This window comes from Gavia stellata, chromosome 25 (genome assembly GCF_030936135.1).
Source record: "Gavia stellata isolate bGavSte3 chromosome 25, bGavSte3.hap2, whole genome shotgun sequence".
NCBI lineage: Eukaryota > Metazoa > Chordata > Aves > Gaviiformes > Gaviidae > Gavia > Gavia stellata.
In genome coordinates, this window is record NC_082618.1 from 325,671 (window position 1) to 343,451 (window position 17,781).

At 56.0% G+C, this 17,781-nt stretch overlaps 1 protein-coding gene and 1 non-coding gene across 2 annotated transcripts in view; both read right to left on the reverse strand.

The window, feature by feature from the left end:
- Positions 1–17,781, reverse strand: part of STX1A (syntaxin 1A) — a 92,981-nt gene that overhangs the window by 2,048 nt on the left and 73,152 nt on the right. The window contains exons 6-8 of the mRNA XM_059829188.1: positions 10,178–10,286; positions 1,285–1,358; positions 806–943 (exon numbers count right to left, since the gene is read on the reverse strand). Of these exons, the coding sequence (XP_059685171.1) occupies positions 806–943; positions 1,285–1,358; positions 10,178–10,286 (321 nt within the window). The remainder of the gene's footprint in view (positions 1–805; positions 944–1,284; positions 1,359–10,177; positions 10,287–17,781) is intronic.
- Positions 5,420–5,607, reverse strand: LOC132319221 (U2 spliceosomal RNA). Its single transcript, XR_009484471.1, has one exon. It is a non-coding gene; the product is annotated as a U2 spliceosomal RNA (small nuclear RNA).

A 17,781-nucleotide genomic window follows, 5' to 3' on the forward strand; every position in this document is an offset into this window, starting at 1 on the left:
CCCACCTCTGCCACGCCTGCGGCAGAGCAGGCAGCTGCCAGTACTGCTGCCAGACTGGCACCCCTCTGCTCCTGGTATGAGCAGTTCGGAGCCTCCCACCCCACAGGGCAACACAGGGTGCTGGCACGGTCTAGCCCTTAGAGTGGGGCAGGGCTCTGTGAATCCCCCACATCTGTCCCCCAAGGCAGACAGGAGAGGGCACCAACGCCGCCCTGGCACGGCCACCCTCGCCCACCTGCCATGGGCAGGCCCTGGCACCACGCGAGAGCCACAGACATGCAGGGCACAGCCATGCAGAGCAGAGCATGCAGCACCGGCGAGGGATCGGCGGGGCTTTACCTGCCACTGATGTCTCCTCGGGCCGTGGCAGCATGGCGGGCAAGAAGGGGGGTGAGCAGAGACACCGGAGCACATGCCTGGCTGAAGAGCCAGGTGCTGCGGGCTGGCGGCACAGCCAGGGGCGGCCTGGCAGGACCACCGAGGCTGGCGGCACCCTGAGCTCGACCGACAGGGCCCAGAGTTCCGGAGGAGATGCAGAAATCTCTGCCTGCGTGGCAGCTACCTGCTGCCCTCCTCCAGAGCCCATCACTGCACCTCCCACCCCAGGCATGCAGCAGCCCCCAGCTCTGGGGCGCAGGGTGAGTAGCTCCAGCCCTGGGTAGCCCAGCTCAGCCCCAGTGGGAGCCACGTAGGTCCCAGACACAGCTTTTCCCCTCAGCACCCACCCAGGCAGGGGACTGCCGGCAGCCCCATCCCCTCCAACCTGCCCAGGTGAGCCGGCCACTGGGCCACAACGTCTTCCTACCTGGCTCTCCACCAGCATGGCCATGTCCATGAACATGTCATGCAGCTCTCGGATGCTGTTCTCCAGTTTGATGATCTCGCTGTGCCGTGTCTCAATCTCATTCAGTGCCTGCTTGGTGATGTTTGAATCCATAATGATCTGCAAGAAGACAGGGCCACTGAGCACCGTGCTCAGCCCCTCAGACGCCGGGATTAGGGGCACCGAGAGAGGGAAGAGCAGGAGCCCCTCCAGCCACCCAGCCAGGCAGTTTGCAGCAAACCCCCACTCCACCCTCTGGCCAGGATGCAGCCCCTGCTCAGGCAGCATCCTCAGGCCACACCAGAGCACCCAGGTCCCACCTCCTGCATGGCTGTGCTCATCACTCCTGTACCAGGGCCACTGTGGCAGCGTATCCACCAGCCAACCCCATCCAGGATGAGGGGGCTGGTTTGGCTTTTGCCCATGCCGGGCTTGGAGCAGGGCTGATATGCGGTGCTTACCCCGGAGGAGAAGATGGCCGGGTTGCCACTCTCCAGCATGTCCTCCAGCTCCTCGCTGGTGGTGGTCCTGCCAGCTGCAAGCGACAGAACACAGGTGAGCCATGAGTCCCCTGTCCCAGCCACAGGTCCCACAGCCCTACCGCGGGGCTCTGCTGGCTCCACCGCATCTCCCAAGGGTGGAGCAGAGCAAAGCTTCCAGCCCCGAGAGCGCACCGGGCAGTTTGAGGGGATGCCATCCTGCAGCTGAGCTCTGCGCCAGCCCTGCCACCCCTATTTTTAAGGGGCTCAAGCTGCCAGCTTGGCCCAGCTCACCCAGGAAAGCCCGTCTGTCCCCCCCTTGTCAAGCTGCCCACTCGTGCAGGAGCCCAGCCCAGGCCAGTTCAAGGCCACGAGGACACTGGGCTCAGCAGGGCTCGCTGGCCTGGCAGGCACTGCTGCAGTCACTGGGCTGCCTGTGTTTTAGCCCTGCAGCTGCGTAATAGAAACCAAACTCCATCCTTCCCCCTGCGACACAGCTCTCCTCCTTGGCCCCAGCGTGGTACCTTCAGCCTCACAGCTCCTTTGGGAGCAGTGCACCCAGTGTGCATGGTTGCCTTCCCCTCCTCATGGACATAACTCTGCACTGCTACAGAGAGAGGTACTAATCACTCTGTGGGTTACACCGATCCTCCACCATTAATTGCAGCGCGTTCATCAGGCTAACAGCCAGGTAGGACCCGTGAAATTACAGCCCGAAACAGAGAAGACAGCGCCGGGCAGGTTTTTGCCTGGGCTGCCGAGTGGGAGCAGGTCACACCTGGAGAGAGGGCAGGAGACATCCCACCGGTATGATCAGGAGCAAATGGGGGCAGACGGGCAGGAGCAGCTAATGAAGTGACTTTACTAAGCCTGACAAATCCAAAACCAGCAGAAGGGCAAGCAGGGAAGGGCTGGGGTCTGGTACGGCGCTCCCCCGTGACACGCTGCCCGCAGGCTCTGTTAGTAGTATCAAAAGCAACAATAACATCCTCTGGGATGAGTCCAGGGCAGGGTTTGGAGGAGACGTGGCAGAGCACAGGGACAGCCCACAGGACAGTGCTTCCTGCTTCCAGCAGTGCTGCACCTGGGGCTCAGACCAGGGGGGTGCCCGAAATCTCGAACCCAGACCAGACCTTCAACACAAGTGTGTCAGTGCCCCAGGGAGCACCATGGGGGGCCCTGCCCACCCAGCCATGCCTGGCCACCACCCCACAGGCATGGTGCAAGCTGCCACCCTGCCTGGGGAGTTCCTGCAACAAGGACACCTCCACACTTCATTACACGGCTCTTTCTTTCAGGGTCCTGCGCCTGGGTCGGGGCAATCCCCAGGGCCAGCACAGATGGGGGATGGATGGATGGATGGATGGATGGATGGATGGATGGAGAGCAGCCCTGAGGAGAAGGACCAGGGGATACTGGTAGGTGGAAAATGGGACATGAGCCGGCAACGTGGGCTTGCAGCCCAGAGAACCAAGCGTCTCCTGGGCTGCATCACCAGCAGCGTGGCCAGCAGGTCGAGGGAGGGGACGCTCCCCCTCTGCTCCGCTCTCCTCACACCCCCTGGAGCACTGCGTCCAGCTCTGGGGTCCCCAGCACAAGACAGACACACACCGGGTAGAACGGGGCCAGAGGAGGCCACCAACATGGTCCCAGGGCTGGAACACCTCTGCTCTGGAGAAAGGCTGAGAGAGTTGGGGTTGTGCAGCCTGGAGAAGAGACGGCTCCGGGGAGACCTTACTGCGGCCGCTCCATACTTCAAGGGGGCTCAGAGGAAAGAGGGAGAGAGACTTTTGCCCAGGGCCTGCAGTGACAGCACAAGGGGCAGCCGTTTTCAACTCAGCGAGGGTGGGGTTAGGTTGGACATAGGGAGGAAATGTTGGACGATGAGGGTGGTGAGGCACTGGCACAGGTTGCCCGGAGGAGCTGTGGATGCCCCATCCCTGGAGGTGTTCAAGGTCAGGTTGGACGGGGCTTTGAGCACCCTGGTCTGATGGAAGGTGTCCCTGCCCATGGCAGGGGGGTTGGACTGGATGATCTCTGAAAGTCCCTTCCAACCCAAACCACTCTGAGTCCGTGATTCTCTTGCCCTGAAATGCAGAAACGAGAAGACCACCTGGAGCTCCTGCACTCTGCTCCTTGCTGGGCCCCATACGCACGGGCATTCTTGAGCGTCCATGATGGGAAAGGCATTTCTGGCTTCGCCTCAGGAAAATGATGCCATACCAGCAGATATGGTGGTGACGGCAGCCAGGAACACGTGGGGGCCTGCACGCTCTGAGCAGCGTTACCAGCGCCACGTGGAGGTTGTTTGGTGTTTCCTGGCACCAGGAGGCTGCACGAAGGGAGAGGGAATAAACCCAACCACACACCCGATGAGCAGGAGACTCCAGTACAAAGGCTTTGTTATCTGCTAAAGCTCCTCAGCTCTGATTTCCCACCAGACCAACAGGGTTTACATCCATGGCTGGGCCAGGAATGTGCAGCCTCCTAATTAAAAGCAGGTAACAAAGCTTTCTGGATGCTGTCTGGGCCACGTGATAAATAGAGCACCAAGACTGGGAAGGGTGGCTGGGTGCAGAAATGTGCTGGGGTCCCTTGCAAACACCATCTGGGACCTAGAGCTTTGGAAGGCTGGAGAGGACACTCCAAGACATGCCAACGGGCTGCTTGGATCGTTCCCCTGATCTGCCTCGTGCCTGCACCTCCTCACCTGGCAGTGAGTGTCGCATGGCTCCTTGCTCCTTGCACCAGATTCGTTTCTCCTCCTGGGAACACAGGCAAGGAAGCACGGAGGGAGCTGAAGGGACAGCAGCTGAGGGGAGCAGCTCTCCTGAAGGCCTCCAAGGAGCAGGACTAGCTGGGGGGCTACGACAGTGCCCCGAGCACAGGGGACAGAGCCTACATACAGGGTTGTGAAGGGGTCTGGCACCCGAGAGGTGACGTCTGAAGCCTGTATCGTCCCAGCTGTGTCAGACAGGTCTGGATGCAGTGCAGCAGCTCCCCCAGCACCTGCAGCGGGTCATCCACAGCAACCAGCACAGACAGGACATTGCAGGAGAGAGCAAGAGCTGAGAGCTGCAGACAGGAGCTCATGGGGCTTCTGAAAGCAACACGGAACAGTGGCCGGCAGGTGGCACAAGGGAAGGAGACATTCACTGGGCTCCGAAAAATAGTTAACAGTTGGAAGAGAAATAGAAAATGAAAAAAGAACAAGAGAAAAACTGTGGCCAGGAGGGAAAAATGGAAATTCCTTAAAACAAAATTTTTCTTTTATTGGTTTTCTTGAAATGAAATGCTTTCTCTGCAATCAGAGAGATGATCCACATGTAAGACATTAGCACCACGAACCAGAGAGGGAGAGGAGCCGAAACCTGCGTCTCTGTGCTTGGTCTGCAGCCCCAAAGAGAAGCAACCGGAGCCAGACGACAGGGACCCCTCCCCCTCAGCAGAAGCCATCCGTTCGCAGAGCAGGAGTGGGGATCCTCTGGGGTTGGGGCGGTGCTGAGCCAGGAGCCAGTGTGGCTCTAGCACACGCAGGGCCATCAACAAGCCAGCACCCATCCTACAGAACGTGCGCAGCAGGGTCAGACAACACAAGCTGTGAAATCAGGTCTGGGGCAGCTCCAAAGAGTCTCATCAGGAGCAACAAGAGATGGGGCTGGAGACAGGACTGGAGACACAGCTACAACATAGGACCAGTGTCCTTCCAGGAGACATGGCCAGAAAAGGACTAGAGACACTGGCACAGGTTGCCCAGAGAAGCTGTGGATGCCCCATCCCTGGAAGTGTCCAAGGTCAGGTTGGACGGGGCTTTGAGCACCCTGGTCTAGTGGAAGATCACAGAATCACAGAATCACTAAGGTTGGAAAAGACCTGTAAGATCAAGTCCAACCATCACCCCAACACCACCGTGCCCACTAAACCGTGTCGCACAATGCCATGTCCACACATTCCTTAACCACCTCCAGTGATGGTGACTCCACCACTTCCCTGGGCAGCCTCTTCCAGTGTTTCACCACTCTTTCCGTAATGAAATTTTTCCTAATATCCAGCCTGAACCTTCCCTGGTGCAACTTGAGGCCATTGCCTCTTGTCCTGAAAATTAACAAGAAGTAAGAATTTGTGCACCATTCCCGGCGCCACTGCAATACCAAGACGATCCATGGAGCAGAAGCAAGCTCCATGTCCAACTCCCAGCCCCAAAAATCCGTTTAATATAAAGTCCTCATATCGAGGACATATCAGATATTACACTGATAAGAACAGATACTACACTTGAACTTAGCCAAAAGGCCGAGAAGATGTCCCTGCCCTCGGCAGGAGGGTTGGACTGGATGATCTGTGAAGGTCCCTTCCAACCCAAACCACTCTGTGAGTCCATGATCCTGTGACATAACTACAACAAAGATCCAAGGTCCCAGGAGACAGGGCTGGAGACAAGCTATCTTGAACGTAGACCTGGGCCCACCCCGGGAACAAGGCCAGAGTCAGGGCTGAAGACAGGTACCTCTGCAGCATGGCTCAGATATGGGTTGGGTGGCCCAGGCCTGATCTTACACAGCTCCTGGTCCCATGGGCAGAGGTTGAAGTCCCGTGTGAGGCTGGTCTAGAAAGCTAAGACCTGTTAGAGCCCCCAAAGCCCTGAGAAGCTGCTGCTTTGCAGCAAGAGAACAATCTGACCCCTCTCTGTACCCCGTGTGAGCTCAGTGCAGCCTCCTCATAGCTGCAGGTGAGGGCTGAGCTCTGCCGTCTGCGTGCTCACAGGTCTAAGGAGCTGCGTAATGCCAACAGCCCCTTGGGCTGATCACCCTCCCCACCTTCCCCAGCTCTGGGAAGGGTCCGCAGCCCATTTCCAGCCACCGTTACATGTTTTAGGATGACAGTGCATCACTCCCACCGTGGGTGACCTGCAACACCTACTTGCCAGCTCTTCCTGCATGTTGGCTCCTCACTCTCAGCTGAAACTGCCTTGGTTCCAGGAAGGGACAATGAGGGCTCGAACAGCACAAATTTATAAACCCTCCTGTTGACGGTGCTCAACTCTGAGTAGTCACTGGCACAGTGACAAGAAGGAGCGTGCCAGGCACGGTGCATCAGGGGCTACTTGCTCTGCCCAATTCAAGCCCGGGAGACAGCCCCAAGGGCAAGCAGCGGGATCAGCTCCAGGAGACGCCATGTCTCTTGCAGGCAGAGGAAGGATGGGATGCACGATCCACGTTCTCATCCCGGCTTTCACCACCTCCTTGCTGCCCCATTCCCCTCTTGCAGAGCAGGGTGCCGGTAAAAGCTGCGGCTAGGCAAAGGATGAGAGCAAAGACATCACACGGGTAACAACCAGCCAGCCAGTGCGGGCTTGGCCAAAGGCCATAGCTGGTCAGGAAGAGCTTGCTTTAATGCTGAGCCAAAGCACCAGGTCCGGAGGTTGCATATCGCCCACGCCGTCCAGCACAACACTTGCCAAACCTGCAAACAATAACCAACCTGCAGGACCCCAGAGGACCTCCCAGGGAGTCCACTGCCTTCTGGCTAGGTTTCCTCATTTGGCAAGACTGTCATTAGCTCCTCAAGAGCAATAAAATCAGATGAAAGTGTGCTAGATACTTGGTTGATCTGCTGCCCACATCACCGCAGAACTACTGCACAGCCACCAATGGGAATGAAAGGACTGAGTCAATGCAAGGTGCCCACAAAGGAAGAAGAGCCTGGGGGAAAAGCCCTGCCCTGAAACTTGGCAAAATACTGGAAAATCATGAGAACTGGACCTCCGCCTCCCCAGAAAGCTCCAGAGTGTATCTACCTCTTACTTGGCATCTCAAGAAATTAAAGTTTCCTGGAGAGAAGCAGCTCTGCCAATGAGCAAAGCAGCACAGAGCATCGCCCGTTGCTGCAGCACAGAGGGAGAAGCAAACTCAGCCCTGAGCTGGCAAGGAGAGAATGGCAAGAGACGATGCACAGCTCATGGTGCAGCAGGGCCATCAGACGCTCTGGGACAGGCAGAGACATGAAGCCACCAACAAGACTTTCCACCTCAAGGCCACTGCACAGTCCTTGGCCCTGCGATGCCCAGCTGGATGGAATGACTGTCCCCATCGACCAGCTCCCAGGGGATGGGGCAGGAGCAGCTCCATCAGGGCGTGCAGGACCCTGGGGAAGCTCCCAGAGAAGCCTCCGGCGCCACAGCTCACACCCATCACCCAGGTGACGCCAAACGCCAGTTTGCCCAATTCTGCATGCCAGACGCTCTATAAATAGGGAAGACTGGAGGCACCTCGGGGTGCTGAAGTCAGACATGCCATGGCTGAATTAACTGTAACAACTCAGCTGTGCTCCTTCGGATCGCAGGATCCCTCCTCGCAACAGCAGCAGGGCTGAACAAGCACCCACAGAGCCATAGCTAGGGCTCAGGTTGGAAACACTGAGGACAAGGCACCTTCCCAAGGCTGGGATCTTCTGTCTGGATCTGGCTTTCAAGCTCTCATTAGATACAAAGCCATACAACTCATGGAGAGATGGATAATGCTGCCCCATCCACCCGTGCATGTAGAGGTAACGGGTACGAGTGAGCCAACCCACTTGGCTGTCCCCCAGCTCAGACAGGTCTAGCACCGCCTGCAGTGGTGTCGGGACAAGGAGACTTCAGCTACAAAAGCCTGCCCAGCACGTCACAAACTGCCACCCGCCTCCCTGTCCCTCCGGACGCCTTCTGCTCAGCCTGGGGGAGTTGTAGGGGCCAACTTCCAGCGCTGTGCAGGCATTTCCACCCAAAGAGACATTTTTAGTTCAGAAATCCTGTGGTCATTCCTGAGATGAAAGTGTCACAGGAATCCTAAATAAGCCCGTCTCAGCACCGGGGGCTCTGGGACAACCCGGGGCTGCCCAGGAGAGCCACAGGGGCCAGAGCAGCCCCCAGACTCTCCTGACTCAAGCGCAGCTTGGGATGCATCCACAGCTTGCCTTTCTGCACATCAATTAACCTGGTCCCGCACCGTGGGGCGGGGGCTGATTAATTCTTGCAGCGCCTTTGGAGACAGCAGATGCTTTATTTTTGGCTCCTTGGTCTCACACGTAACAAAACTGTTCATAAAAACAAGCGGCGTCTGTGCAGCACCTCCCTGGCTTCAAAGCTGCACTGTGTCACGGTGAGTCCTGAGCAGCCTTTTCCTTGCACCCCGTCAATGCTCTGTCAGGCACGGACAGGCTGGCAGGATGGACAGAGTGAAGACAAGTATAATTTAACAGATCTGCATAATTTAAGCAAAGCGGCAGAGTCCTTCCAAAATCTGGGAGTAGAAAAACAAGAGGAAGGTTTCTTTCAGGTCTGCAGACAATTAAGGACCTGGCTAAGTCCTTTCAAATCTTCTCCTCTCTTGGAAGGGAGGCATAGGGATCCCTTAAATTCCAATTTGCATTGCAAGCCACCCCTGTGGCTGCGTAACACCTACAGAATGACGTTAGCTTACGACTGAGTCAGTCAGCTGGAGCAGTGACACTCACCTTCCCGCTTTACATTAAAGGTCAAGCTCTTGTTGAGCCTCATGTCAGTCAACCTTTCCATTCAGCCAGTGTGAAACATTTCTATTATTATTATTAGACATCATAAAGACTAATTTTCACAGAGGAAAGTTTGGCACAGCTGTGTCTCCTTCTAGCCCTCCACAGAAACTACCAGACCCCACTGGCACCCAGATTCCCAGGCATCTGCAGCTCATGAAGGACATTCCCACAGGTGACCTTCAAGGACACCATTCTGACGCAAAGATCTCCTACCTCATTATTCACGCTGAGTTGTGAAAGGGACAAAAACACCCATTTGTTTGTGAGGGAAAAAAAAAACCTGGACTACGCTTCAGACTTCCATTTTGAGCACATAAGCACATGAGACATCTCTGACAATGAGATTATTTGCAAAAAAAAAAAAAATCTCTTTTTTTATCTCTGCATGCCCCGACTTCTCCTTGCCTGCTTATTCCCCTAATTATGGTGGTGGTACGGTTCTTCTTTGCTGGGAGATGACCACATTTCTCTAAAACTAACCAGGTATCACTGATCGCCCAGAGGAACCACCAGAAGAGCAGGTTTTATGGACAGGTAGGACTAGACTTCTCCTAAGTGATGGGCTCTGAAAGACGGAGGGAGATGTTAGAGCCACGGTGGTGTCACCTGGGGCCCACCTTCGGCCAGAAGACACCGCTACCGCTGCTAAGAGCTGTCATGGTCCTGGGTCCAGGGAAATGCCTGGGGCCGGCACCGAGGCTTGTGCTCCTCCTGCAGCAAGGGAAACTGCTAGGAGCAGTGAGTGCCCCCAGCTCAAGAGCTCGCTTCTATGGTTTTATATTTAGTTCAGTTCACCCGCGATGAAAAGCTCCCAGAGGAAAGGCAAGGTAACACGCAGGAGTCAGGAATTCCTGCTAGCTTCCCTGAATTCAAAATTAGCTGCAAATAAGGAAGAAATTTTTCTCCCTCTTCTCTCTGCACTTTCTACGCAGCATTTAAGAAAATCTGAGAGGAGCTTTTGTGCTTTGCTGGATGCACTTTTGACGGTGATATGCAAGGTACCACCACGTCTACCTCTCAGCGGAAGCTGTGTCCCGGTTGCTCCCATGGGAGCCTGGAGAAGAGACGGCTCCACAGCCCCTGTGCGCCCCCAGGTTTTCACGGGGGAGCCCTGCACAGCCGCAGGAGCAGCTCTGACCTGGCGAGCACCAGTGCAGGATGCGGGCCCACGGTGCGCACAGCCTGGCTGCTCCTGGTAGAGCGGGGCCAGAGGAGGCCACCAACGTGGTCCGAGGGCTGGAACACCTCTGCTATGGAGAAAGGCTGAGAGAGTTGGGGTTGTGCAGCCCGGCTGCGTTCCCCCCGCTCTGGGTTTACTCACTGATCTCCAACTGCCTCTGAATCCTGCCCTTGCAGCGCTCCCGGTAGTCGGTCTGCGTGGCGTTGTACTCGGACATCACCTCCACGAACTTGCGAGACAGCGTCGAGTGCTGCAGAGGGGAGAGGAGGGGAGAGCGGGGGTGAGAGTCCTGCGGGAGGGAGAGACCTGCCACCCCCGAGCCAGAGGAAGGCTCAGCCCTGAGCACCCCCCACACCTCTAGCAGCCCAAAAAGCATTTCTAGCCCAAAAGCTGCTCCGAGGAGCATGAGGAAGCGCAAGGGGGGGCAGGTGGCAGCAGGTGACACAGTCTCGGGGCAGGAGGTCCTTGGTCCGTGGTCCCAAGCCCAACCCAAGCATAACCTTCAGCTGCCAGAGGACACCCTGGGGTGGCGGCAGACCCATGGGTCATGGCTGGCAGCACCCTCCTCACACCACACCACAGCCTGTGCCCAAGGAGCCCGGAGCCAAGGCCACAATGGCGCATGGCGTCGAGCCCTGCCTGCCTCTGCCACGCTGCCAGGAGGTGCTGGACCCGGCGCGGGTGCAGGATGGAGCTGCGGTGGTCACTTTGCAGTGCTGGAGCTGAGCAGAAAGGCCCGGGGGGGACCCCGCACCCCGAGCCATCAAACCGCCTCCCTGGCTGGGAGCGCGGGCATGGTTGGTGGGGGGAGCCCAGGGGCGGGGGCACGCAGGCTGGGCCAGGGGGATGGGAGATGTCCAGGGTAATTGTCCCCACTCTGGAAGCAAGGTCCCACTTTTCCTCCCCACACTGGAGGACTCCACCGGGCCCACGGGGATGCGGGGGACGACCGCCTGCCCCAAACCTGGCGGCTGCCTGCAGAGCTGCCAGCCCAGGGCGGATGGTGTGGCGGAGCTGTCAGCCCCTGCACACAGAGCACCCTCATCTTCCTAGGCTGCTGTCCGTTCTCCAGGCAACGGGCCAGAAAACCTTGGAATTACACCCGACCAGGGTCCAGCTGAACACACTGACCCCCCCAGCGCTGGCTGCTGCCCCCAGGGAGGAAGCTCACCCCGACATGAGCACCCACCCTGGGGCCTGGCTTGCTGTCTGATCTAGCTGCCAGGCTGAGCACAGCAAACAGCCCTGAAGGTGTTCCAGGAAGATCAGGACAGAGCATCACGTGCATCCTCCATCCAAACACTTGTATCTCTTGAATGAGCCCTTTCCCCAGTATGCCAGAAATCGAGTTTCATAGGATCGTGGACGCACAGAACGGTTTGGGTTGGAAGGAACTGCCGTGAGCAGGGACATCTTCCACTAGATCAGGGTGCCAGAACGTAAAAGCCTTTGGACTGCTCTTCAGGAAGGCTTTGGAGGTAGTTTTGCTTGCAAATAAAAAAGGGATGCACTTGTCTTGTTCTTGGGAGTGGCTGGGCTGTTTATAACGGCACAGAAAAACCCACCCTGCAGCTGGGACCTTCACTCTGACTGATGGCACCAGCACAAGGTGAGGAACTGCCAGCAGCGAGACACAGGACTCGGCTGTGCCCACCGAGTGGGGCCGGAGCAGCAGCTCTGCCGGTGCCAGCTGCCCTCGCACCACTCTGAGCTCCTCACCCACCGTGGCTGTTGACAGCAGCTTTCCCCACGGCATGCTCCCATCCCCTCCACTGAACCAGGTGGGAAGGGCTGGCAAGAGGGGTGTCGAGGGTAACCCACGGTGGGAGTGATGCACTGTCATCCTAAAACATGTAACGGTGGCTGGAAATGGGCTGCGGACCCTTCCCAGAGCTGGGGAAGGTGGGGAGGGTGATCAGCCCAAGGGGCTGTTGGCATTACGCAGCTCCTTAGACCTGTGAGCACGCAGACGGCAGAGCTCAGCCCTCACCTGCAGCTATGAGGAGGCAGCACTGAGCTCACACAGGGTACAGAGAGGGGTCAGGTTGTTCTCTTGAGGCAAAGCAGCAGCTTCTCAGGGCTTTGGGGGTACTCCTGTCACAGAATCATGGACTCACAGAGTGGTTTGGGTTGGAAGGGACCTTCACAGACCATCCAGTCCAACCCCACTGCCGTGGGCAGGGACATCTTCCTCTAGATCAGGTTGCTCAAAGCCCCGTCCAACCTGACCTTGAACACCTCCAGGGATAGGGCATCCACAGCTTCTCCGGTGGATGACACAGCACCTATGCCAGTGCCTCACCACCCTCATCGTCCAACATTTCCTCCCTATGTCCAACTGTCTCAGCCTTTCTCCATAGCAGAGGTGTTCCAGCCCTCGGACCATGTTGGTGGCCTCCTCTGGCCCCGTTCCTCCCGGTGTGTGTCTGTCTTGTCCTGGGGACCCCAGAGCTGGACGCAGTGCTCCAGGGGGTGTGAGGAGAGCGGAGCAGAGGGGGAGCGTCCCCTCCCTCGACCTGCTGGCCGCGCTGCTGGTGATGCAGCCCAGGAGACGCTCAGCTTTCTGGGCTGCAAGTGCACGTTGCTGGTTCATGCCCGATTTTCCACCCACTGGTATTCCCCAGGCCTTCTCCGCAGGGCTGAAATCCTTCCTTTCCAGAGAAGGCAAATCTGGTGCACGAGTCTCAAGCAAAGCCAAATCCGATACTGCGTCAAGCAAGAAACGCTCGCATGCTTCTTCAACCGTGCAACAGAAGAAGCAACAGCACATGACTGATGGGACCGGCCACATCTAACACACCCGTCCTGGGCACTCAGCATCGCTCTCACATACAACAGGCACCCACAAGCTGGGACCAGCAGATGAAGAAGGTTGTGTTAGCCCAACCTCATGCCATGGACATGCAGCCCGACCCGGGGAGGAGGGAGCAACAGGAGATATGGGGAAATGGTGGAAGGTGAAAGGAGAGGATGCAATGGAAAAGGGCTAGGAAAAGAAGATACTCAGAAAGGATCAGAAAGAAGATATGGAGAGACTGACACGATGAAGAATCTCCCGATGAGTGTTCCCCCTGTGACTTTCAGGGCCACCAGCATGGCCTGAGCTCACCCTTAGAGAGTTACAGCTCACAGAGAGCCAAACCAAAGGACTGCACCCAGCCCTGCTGAGCTGGAGCAGCTCTCAAAGCCTCTACGCAGGGGGGGACCGGTGCAAAGCAGCATCTCCACAGGGTCAGGCACGCCTGGTGCACCCCGGAGCTCAGATGCTCCTACCGGGTGTTGGAGCACCCGGAGCAGCCCCAGCCAACACACCCCTACCTCCAGGAGATGGCACTGGAGACATCTTGTAGAGATACTTGCAGTTTGCTTTGCAGCTATTCTAAGCGAACAGCAGCTCGGTATTTATGGCAGAGCCTCAGACTCAGCTCATCTTACTCATCCTCTGCTGGCAAACCTCACACGAAAGCCCACCGGCAGCTTCAGCTTCAGCAGGCAGCCTCTGCTCAAGAGGTGCCCAGCCCAAAGCAAGGTCAAAACAGCTCCTGAGCATCACGGCTTGAAATCCGGCAAAGATGTGATTTGCCATCCAAGCAACTCTTCTGCCTTTTCAAAATCGTTTTCCTAAATTCCAGTTCATTCTCATTCAGCTGAAAAGTATCAACATATGTTGATCGGCAGCCAAATATAGCCTGGGTGTGGAATGACACCACTTTCCGTTAATCCGTATACCACGCCATACCCCTTTTACTTAAGAAGTTATTTAACTTAGTGTTTATTTTGTCAGATTGTTATTTTATGTTCCCACGGGCATCCCACATGTCTACAAAATGCATTTGATTTTTGAGGAACACGGAGTTTCATGCAAAATGGGCTGGAAAAAGCATTTTAAATGGCTTTCAGTCATTAAATAAAACTACCTGACTATTCAGAGTAAATAAAAAGCATATAAAAATGTACCCTGCATTTGAAAGAAACTCATTAAACAGAAAATATTAACTAAAGTTAGGAAATGGCGTTGTTTCACCTGGGGCCAGCAACTCTTCACTCCCCAAGCAGCCCAATTTGTTGAACCACCAAGCTGGATTTCCAAAAAGCTCACACAGCTCTGGGAACCCACAGGGTGCTTTGAAACTCCCCCAAAGCCTACATTGAAACCGAGGACCTTAGCCTTCTATGTTTTTAATTAAGAGAAAGACATTTCTGAAGTGCTCGCCCCATGGGGGAGCCCGGGGGGAATGCCAGCCTTCCTCCCGAGCCCGTCCGGGTTACAGGGGGAGCAGAGATCCCACTCCTGAGTTCCCACCGGCTGGGTTTGTGACAATGTTTGAACTAGTCCGAGCGAGGTAAGTATTTCCACTGCACCGGCTAGATAAATCAAGCCCGAAAGCAACCAGAGCAAAAGCTATTCTGAATAACTGACATTTGAAAGAATGTAAATAGCAGCTTTTGCTCTGTTACAAGCTCAAAATCTGATACTTATAGAAACACGGAAAATACTGTCAAGACGTCTGGGAACCTGCATCACTGGCAACACTTCTGGGCTGGGGATGCCCTTGGGAGCTGCAGCCCCAAAGCCTCCTGCATCTTTCTGCTGCTGGTGGGCTGACCCAGGCAGGGGGCTTTATTCAAACTGCTGCTGCGAACGGGGGACAAACAATAGTTTTAATGTCATGAATTTAGAACATGAAAACAACTTTTCCTCCATGCAGAAGCAGCCCAGGAGCAAGGTTGCCCCTGGGACCAGTTTGCTGAGGGGCTTGTGGAGTTTGGGACAACCACTGAGGGATGGACTGGTGCTCCCATGGAGGAGACCAGCACCCTCAGCTGCCCCAGGACCGCAGCCGGAGGACCAGCCCTGCCCGATGTGCTGGGGCACGTGGTGACACGAACCTCCCTGCCTTGTTGGCTCCAACACAGCCTGGCCAGCTGGCCCGGGGTAAGACAAAGCCATCCCTATGAAAGCTCCAGGTCTGATGAGGCTCTTCTGGCTGGAAATGACAACAGCAAAGCCAGAATAAAAGTCCATAACCTTAATGCTCAGTTACTCCTAATTTACAACATGTTAGCAAGGGGGGGGGGGGATTGGCTGCTCATTCCTCCTTTTACTTAGTGATTTGCTCACAGCAACATCCATACAAACTAGTGAAGCCCTTGCTGCAGAAATACCTACACAAGGACCTACATGCTTAAAGTACCAGGCGTATCTAAATCAGCTCTCCAGTTCAACTCATCCCAAATCCCACATGCAAATGTAGGAAGGGAGGTGGGAGTGGGGCCAGGTTCCGGGGGAACACAAACACATTGCCCCAGGGAGGAGCTGGGAGAGGCAGAGCTCAACTGGAGCGGTGTGAGGGGTGTGCAGGGGAGCAGGATGGGCTGTCCTAAGTAGCAAAGAGCCTAAGGAAGGCAAAGGAAGCTGTGGTCCCACTGCTCAATGCGGCAGGAGCTCTAGTGACCAGGGACACGGCAAAGACTAAGGTTTCCATTTCTTCTTCTGTCTTGGTGACCACTGGTAAGGTCTGCCCTTGGCCTCCTGGTGCCCTCGGAGCAGAGGCCAGTGGCGTGAAACAGTACCCACAGAGAGGGATGCAGACTTGGGGCATGCTTAAGTCAACTGGAAATACACAGGTCCATGGGACCAGGTGGGATACATCCGAGCGTGCTGACGGAGCTAGCCAATGTCACTGCAAAGGGCTGAAGATGGCGGTGCTCATGGGTGGTTCCAGAGGACTGGCAAAAAAAGACAAACGCCACACAACTTCTGGGAGGAGGATCTGGGGAACCCCTCAGCCTCCCCTCGGTCACTGGGAAGGTCATTGAGTAAATCATCCCAGAAGGATAAGAAGGTAATTGGAAACAGCCACCGTGGATTTACCGGGGGCAAATCGTGCTGTGCCATCCTGATGGCCTTCTTCGATGAGATGACTAGCTGTGCAGGTAAGAGGAGAGCAGGGAATGGTGCACACCCTGAGTTTAAGGCCTTTGACACAGACTCCCACAGTATCCTTATAGCCTAGCACAAGTCTGATGAGGAGCGGCTGAGGGAGCTGGGGTTGTTCAGTCTGGAGAAGAGGGGGCTGAGGGGAGACCTTATCGCTCCCCACAACTACCTGAAAGGGGGTTGTGGGGAGGTGGGTGTTGGTCTCTTCTTCCAAGTGACAAGTGATAGGACAAGAGGAAATGGCCTCAAGTTGCACCAGGGGAGGTTGAGGCTGGATATTAGGAAAAATGTCTTTCCTGAGAGAGCGGTGAAGCACTGGAATAAGCTGCCCAGGGAGGTGGTGGAGTCACCATCCCTGGAGGTGTTCAAGGAACGTGTGGACGTGGCACTGTGGGACATGGTTTAGTGGGCATGGTGGGGTTGGCTGATGGTTGGACTTGATGATCTTACAGGTCTTTTCCAACCTTAGTGATTCTGTAATTCTGTGTGACACAGGTTGGATAAGGTTGGTGGAAAATTGTCTGGACTGCCAGGTTGTGATCAGCACTACAAGTCCAACCAGTGGCCAGTTCCTAAGGGTAACCCCTCAGTGAGCGATGCTGGGTCTGAAAATACCATTAAACATCTTCACCAGTAACCTGGGATGGTGGAGTGCACTTTCAGCAGGTTTGCAGAAGACACCAAACTGGGGAGGGCAATGGAAGACAGGGCTGGTATTCAGAGGGACCTCAATAGTCTGGAGAAAGGGGCTGACACGAACCCCATGAAGCTCAAAGGCAAATGCACCATCCTGTGTTGGGGACAGGATGCACATCACAGGATGGGCTGGGAGCCAGCCGGCCAGAAAGCACCTAGAGCTCCCGAGGTCCTCATGGACATCAGGCTGCCCAGGAGTCAGCAGTGAAGGTAAAAATCATCGTGGGCTGGGTGAACAGGAGGACAGCCAGTGGGCTGGGGACAGGGATTGTTCACTTCCACCTAACACTTGTGAGACCACAACTAAAGTGCCGTGTTCTCCTTGGGGCTCCCCAAAACAGATGGTGTGGGAGTGAAGCCAGCTGAGGCCACCAAAGTGTTCTGGGCTGGAGCACGGGACAGATGAGGACAGGCTGAGAGAAGCAGGGTTTGGTCAGCTGAAGGTGACAAAGCTTAGGGGGATCTTACTGCTGCCTGCAATGACCCAGTGGGAGAATGGAGAGAAGCTGGAGCCAGACTCTTCTTCGAGGTGCACAGGGACAGGACAAGAGATGACGGACCAAGCTGGGAAACAGGGAATTCCAGTTAAATATTAAGGGTGAAAAAGATCGTCGTAAGGGTGATCAAACACTGGATGGGGGCCCAGAGGACCCACAGACCAATGCCTATGGCATCTCCATCCTTCTAGATACTGAGAACGCAGCTAGACAAGGCCGTGAGCATCCTGATGCAGGCACTGCTCTGTGGCAGGGGCTGGGTTCTCCTGAGCTCCTTTCTCACCAGTGTGCTGTGATCCCACGACAAGGAACAAACCTGGGTGCCAGATTTCTATTTGGGCTGTTGCTTGTCCCTTGAGGGCCAGGAGTCCAAGGGGGACACCCATGCTACAAAGACAGCCAAGGCCAGCTGCAAGAGCTCCACTGCGATGCGGTACCCCTGCTGAGGATCTGTCCCATGGCACCAAAAATTCGAAATCGCACCAGCAGCGCACTGGGTACTGGGGTAAAACTAACACAAGCAAGGGCCAGGGACATTGTCACACTAATGGTATGTTCCAGCCAGGGAACTGCCTTAACGCAAGCTCACCCCACACTGTTCCCTGGGTGAC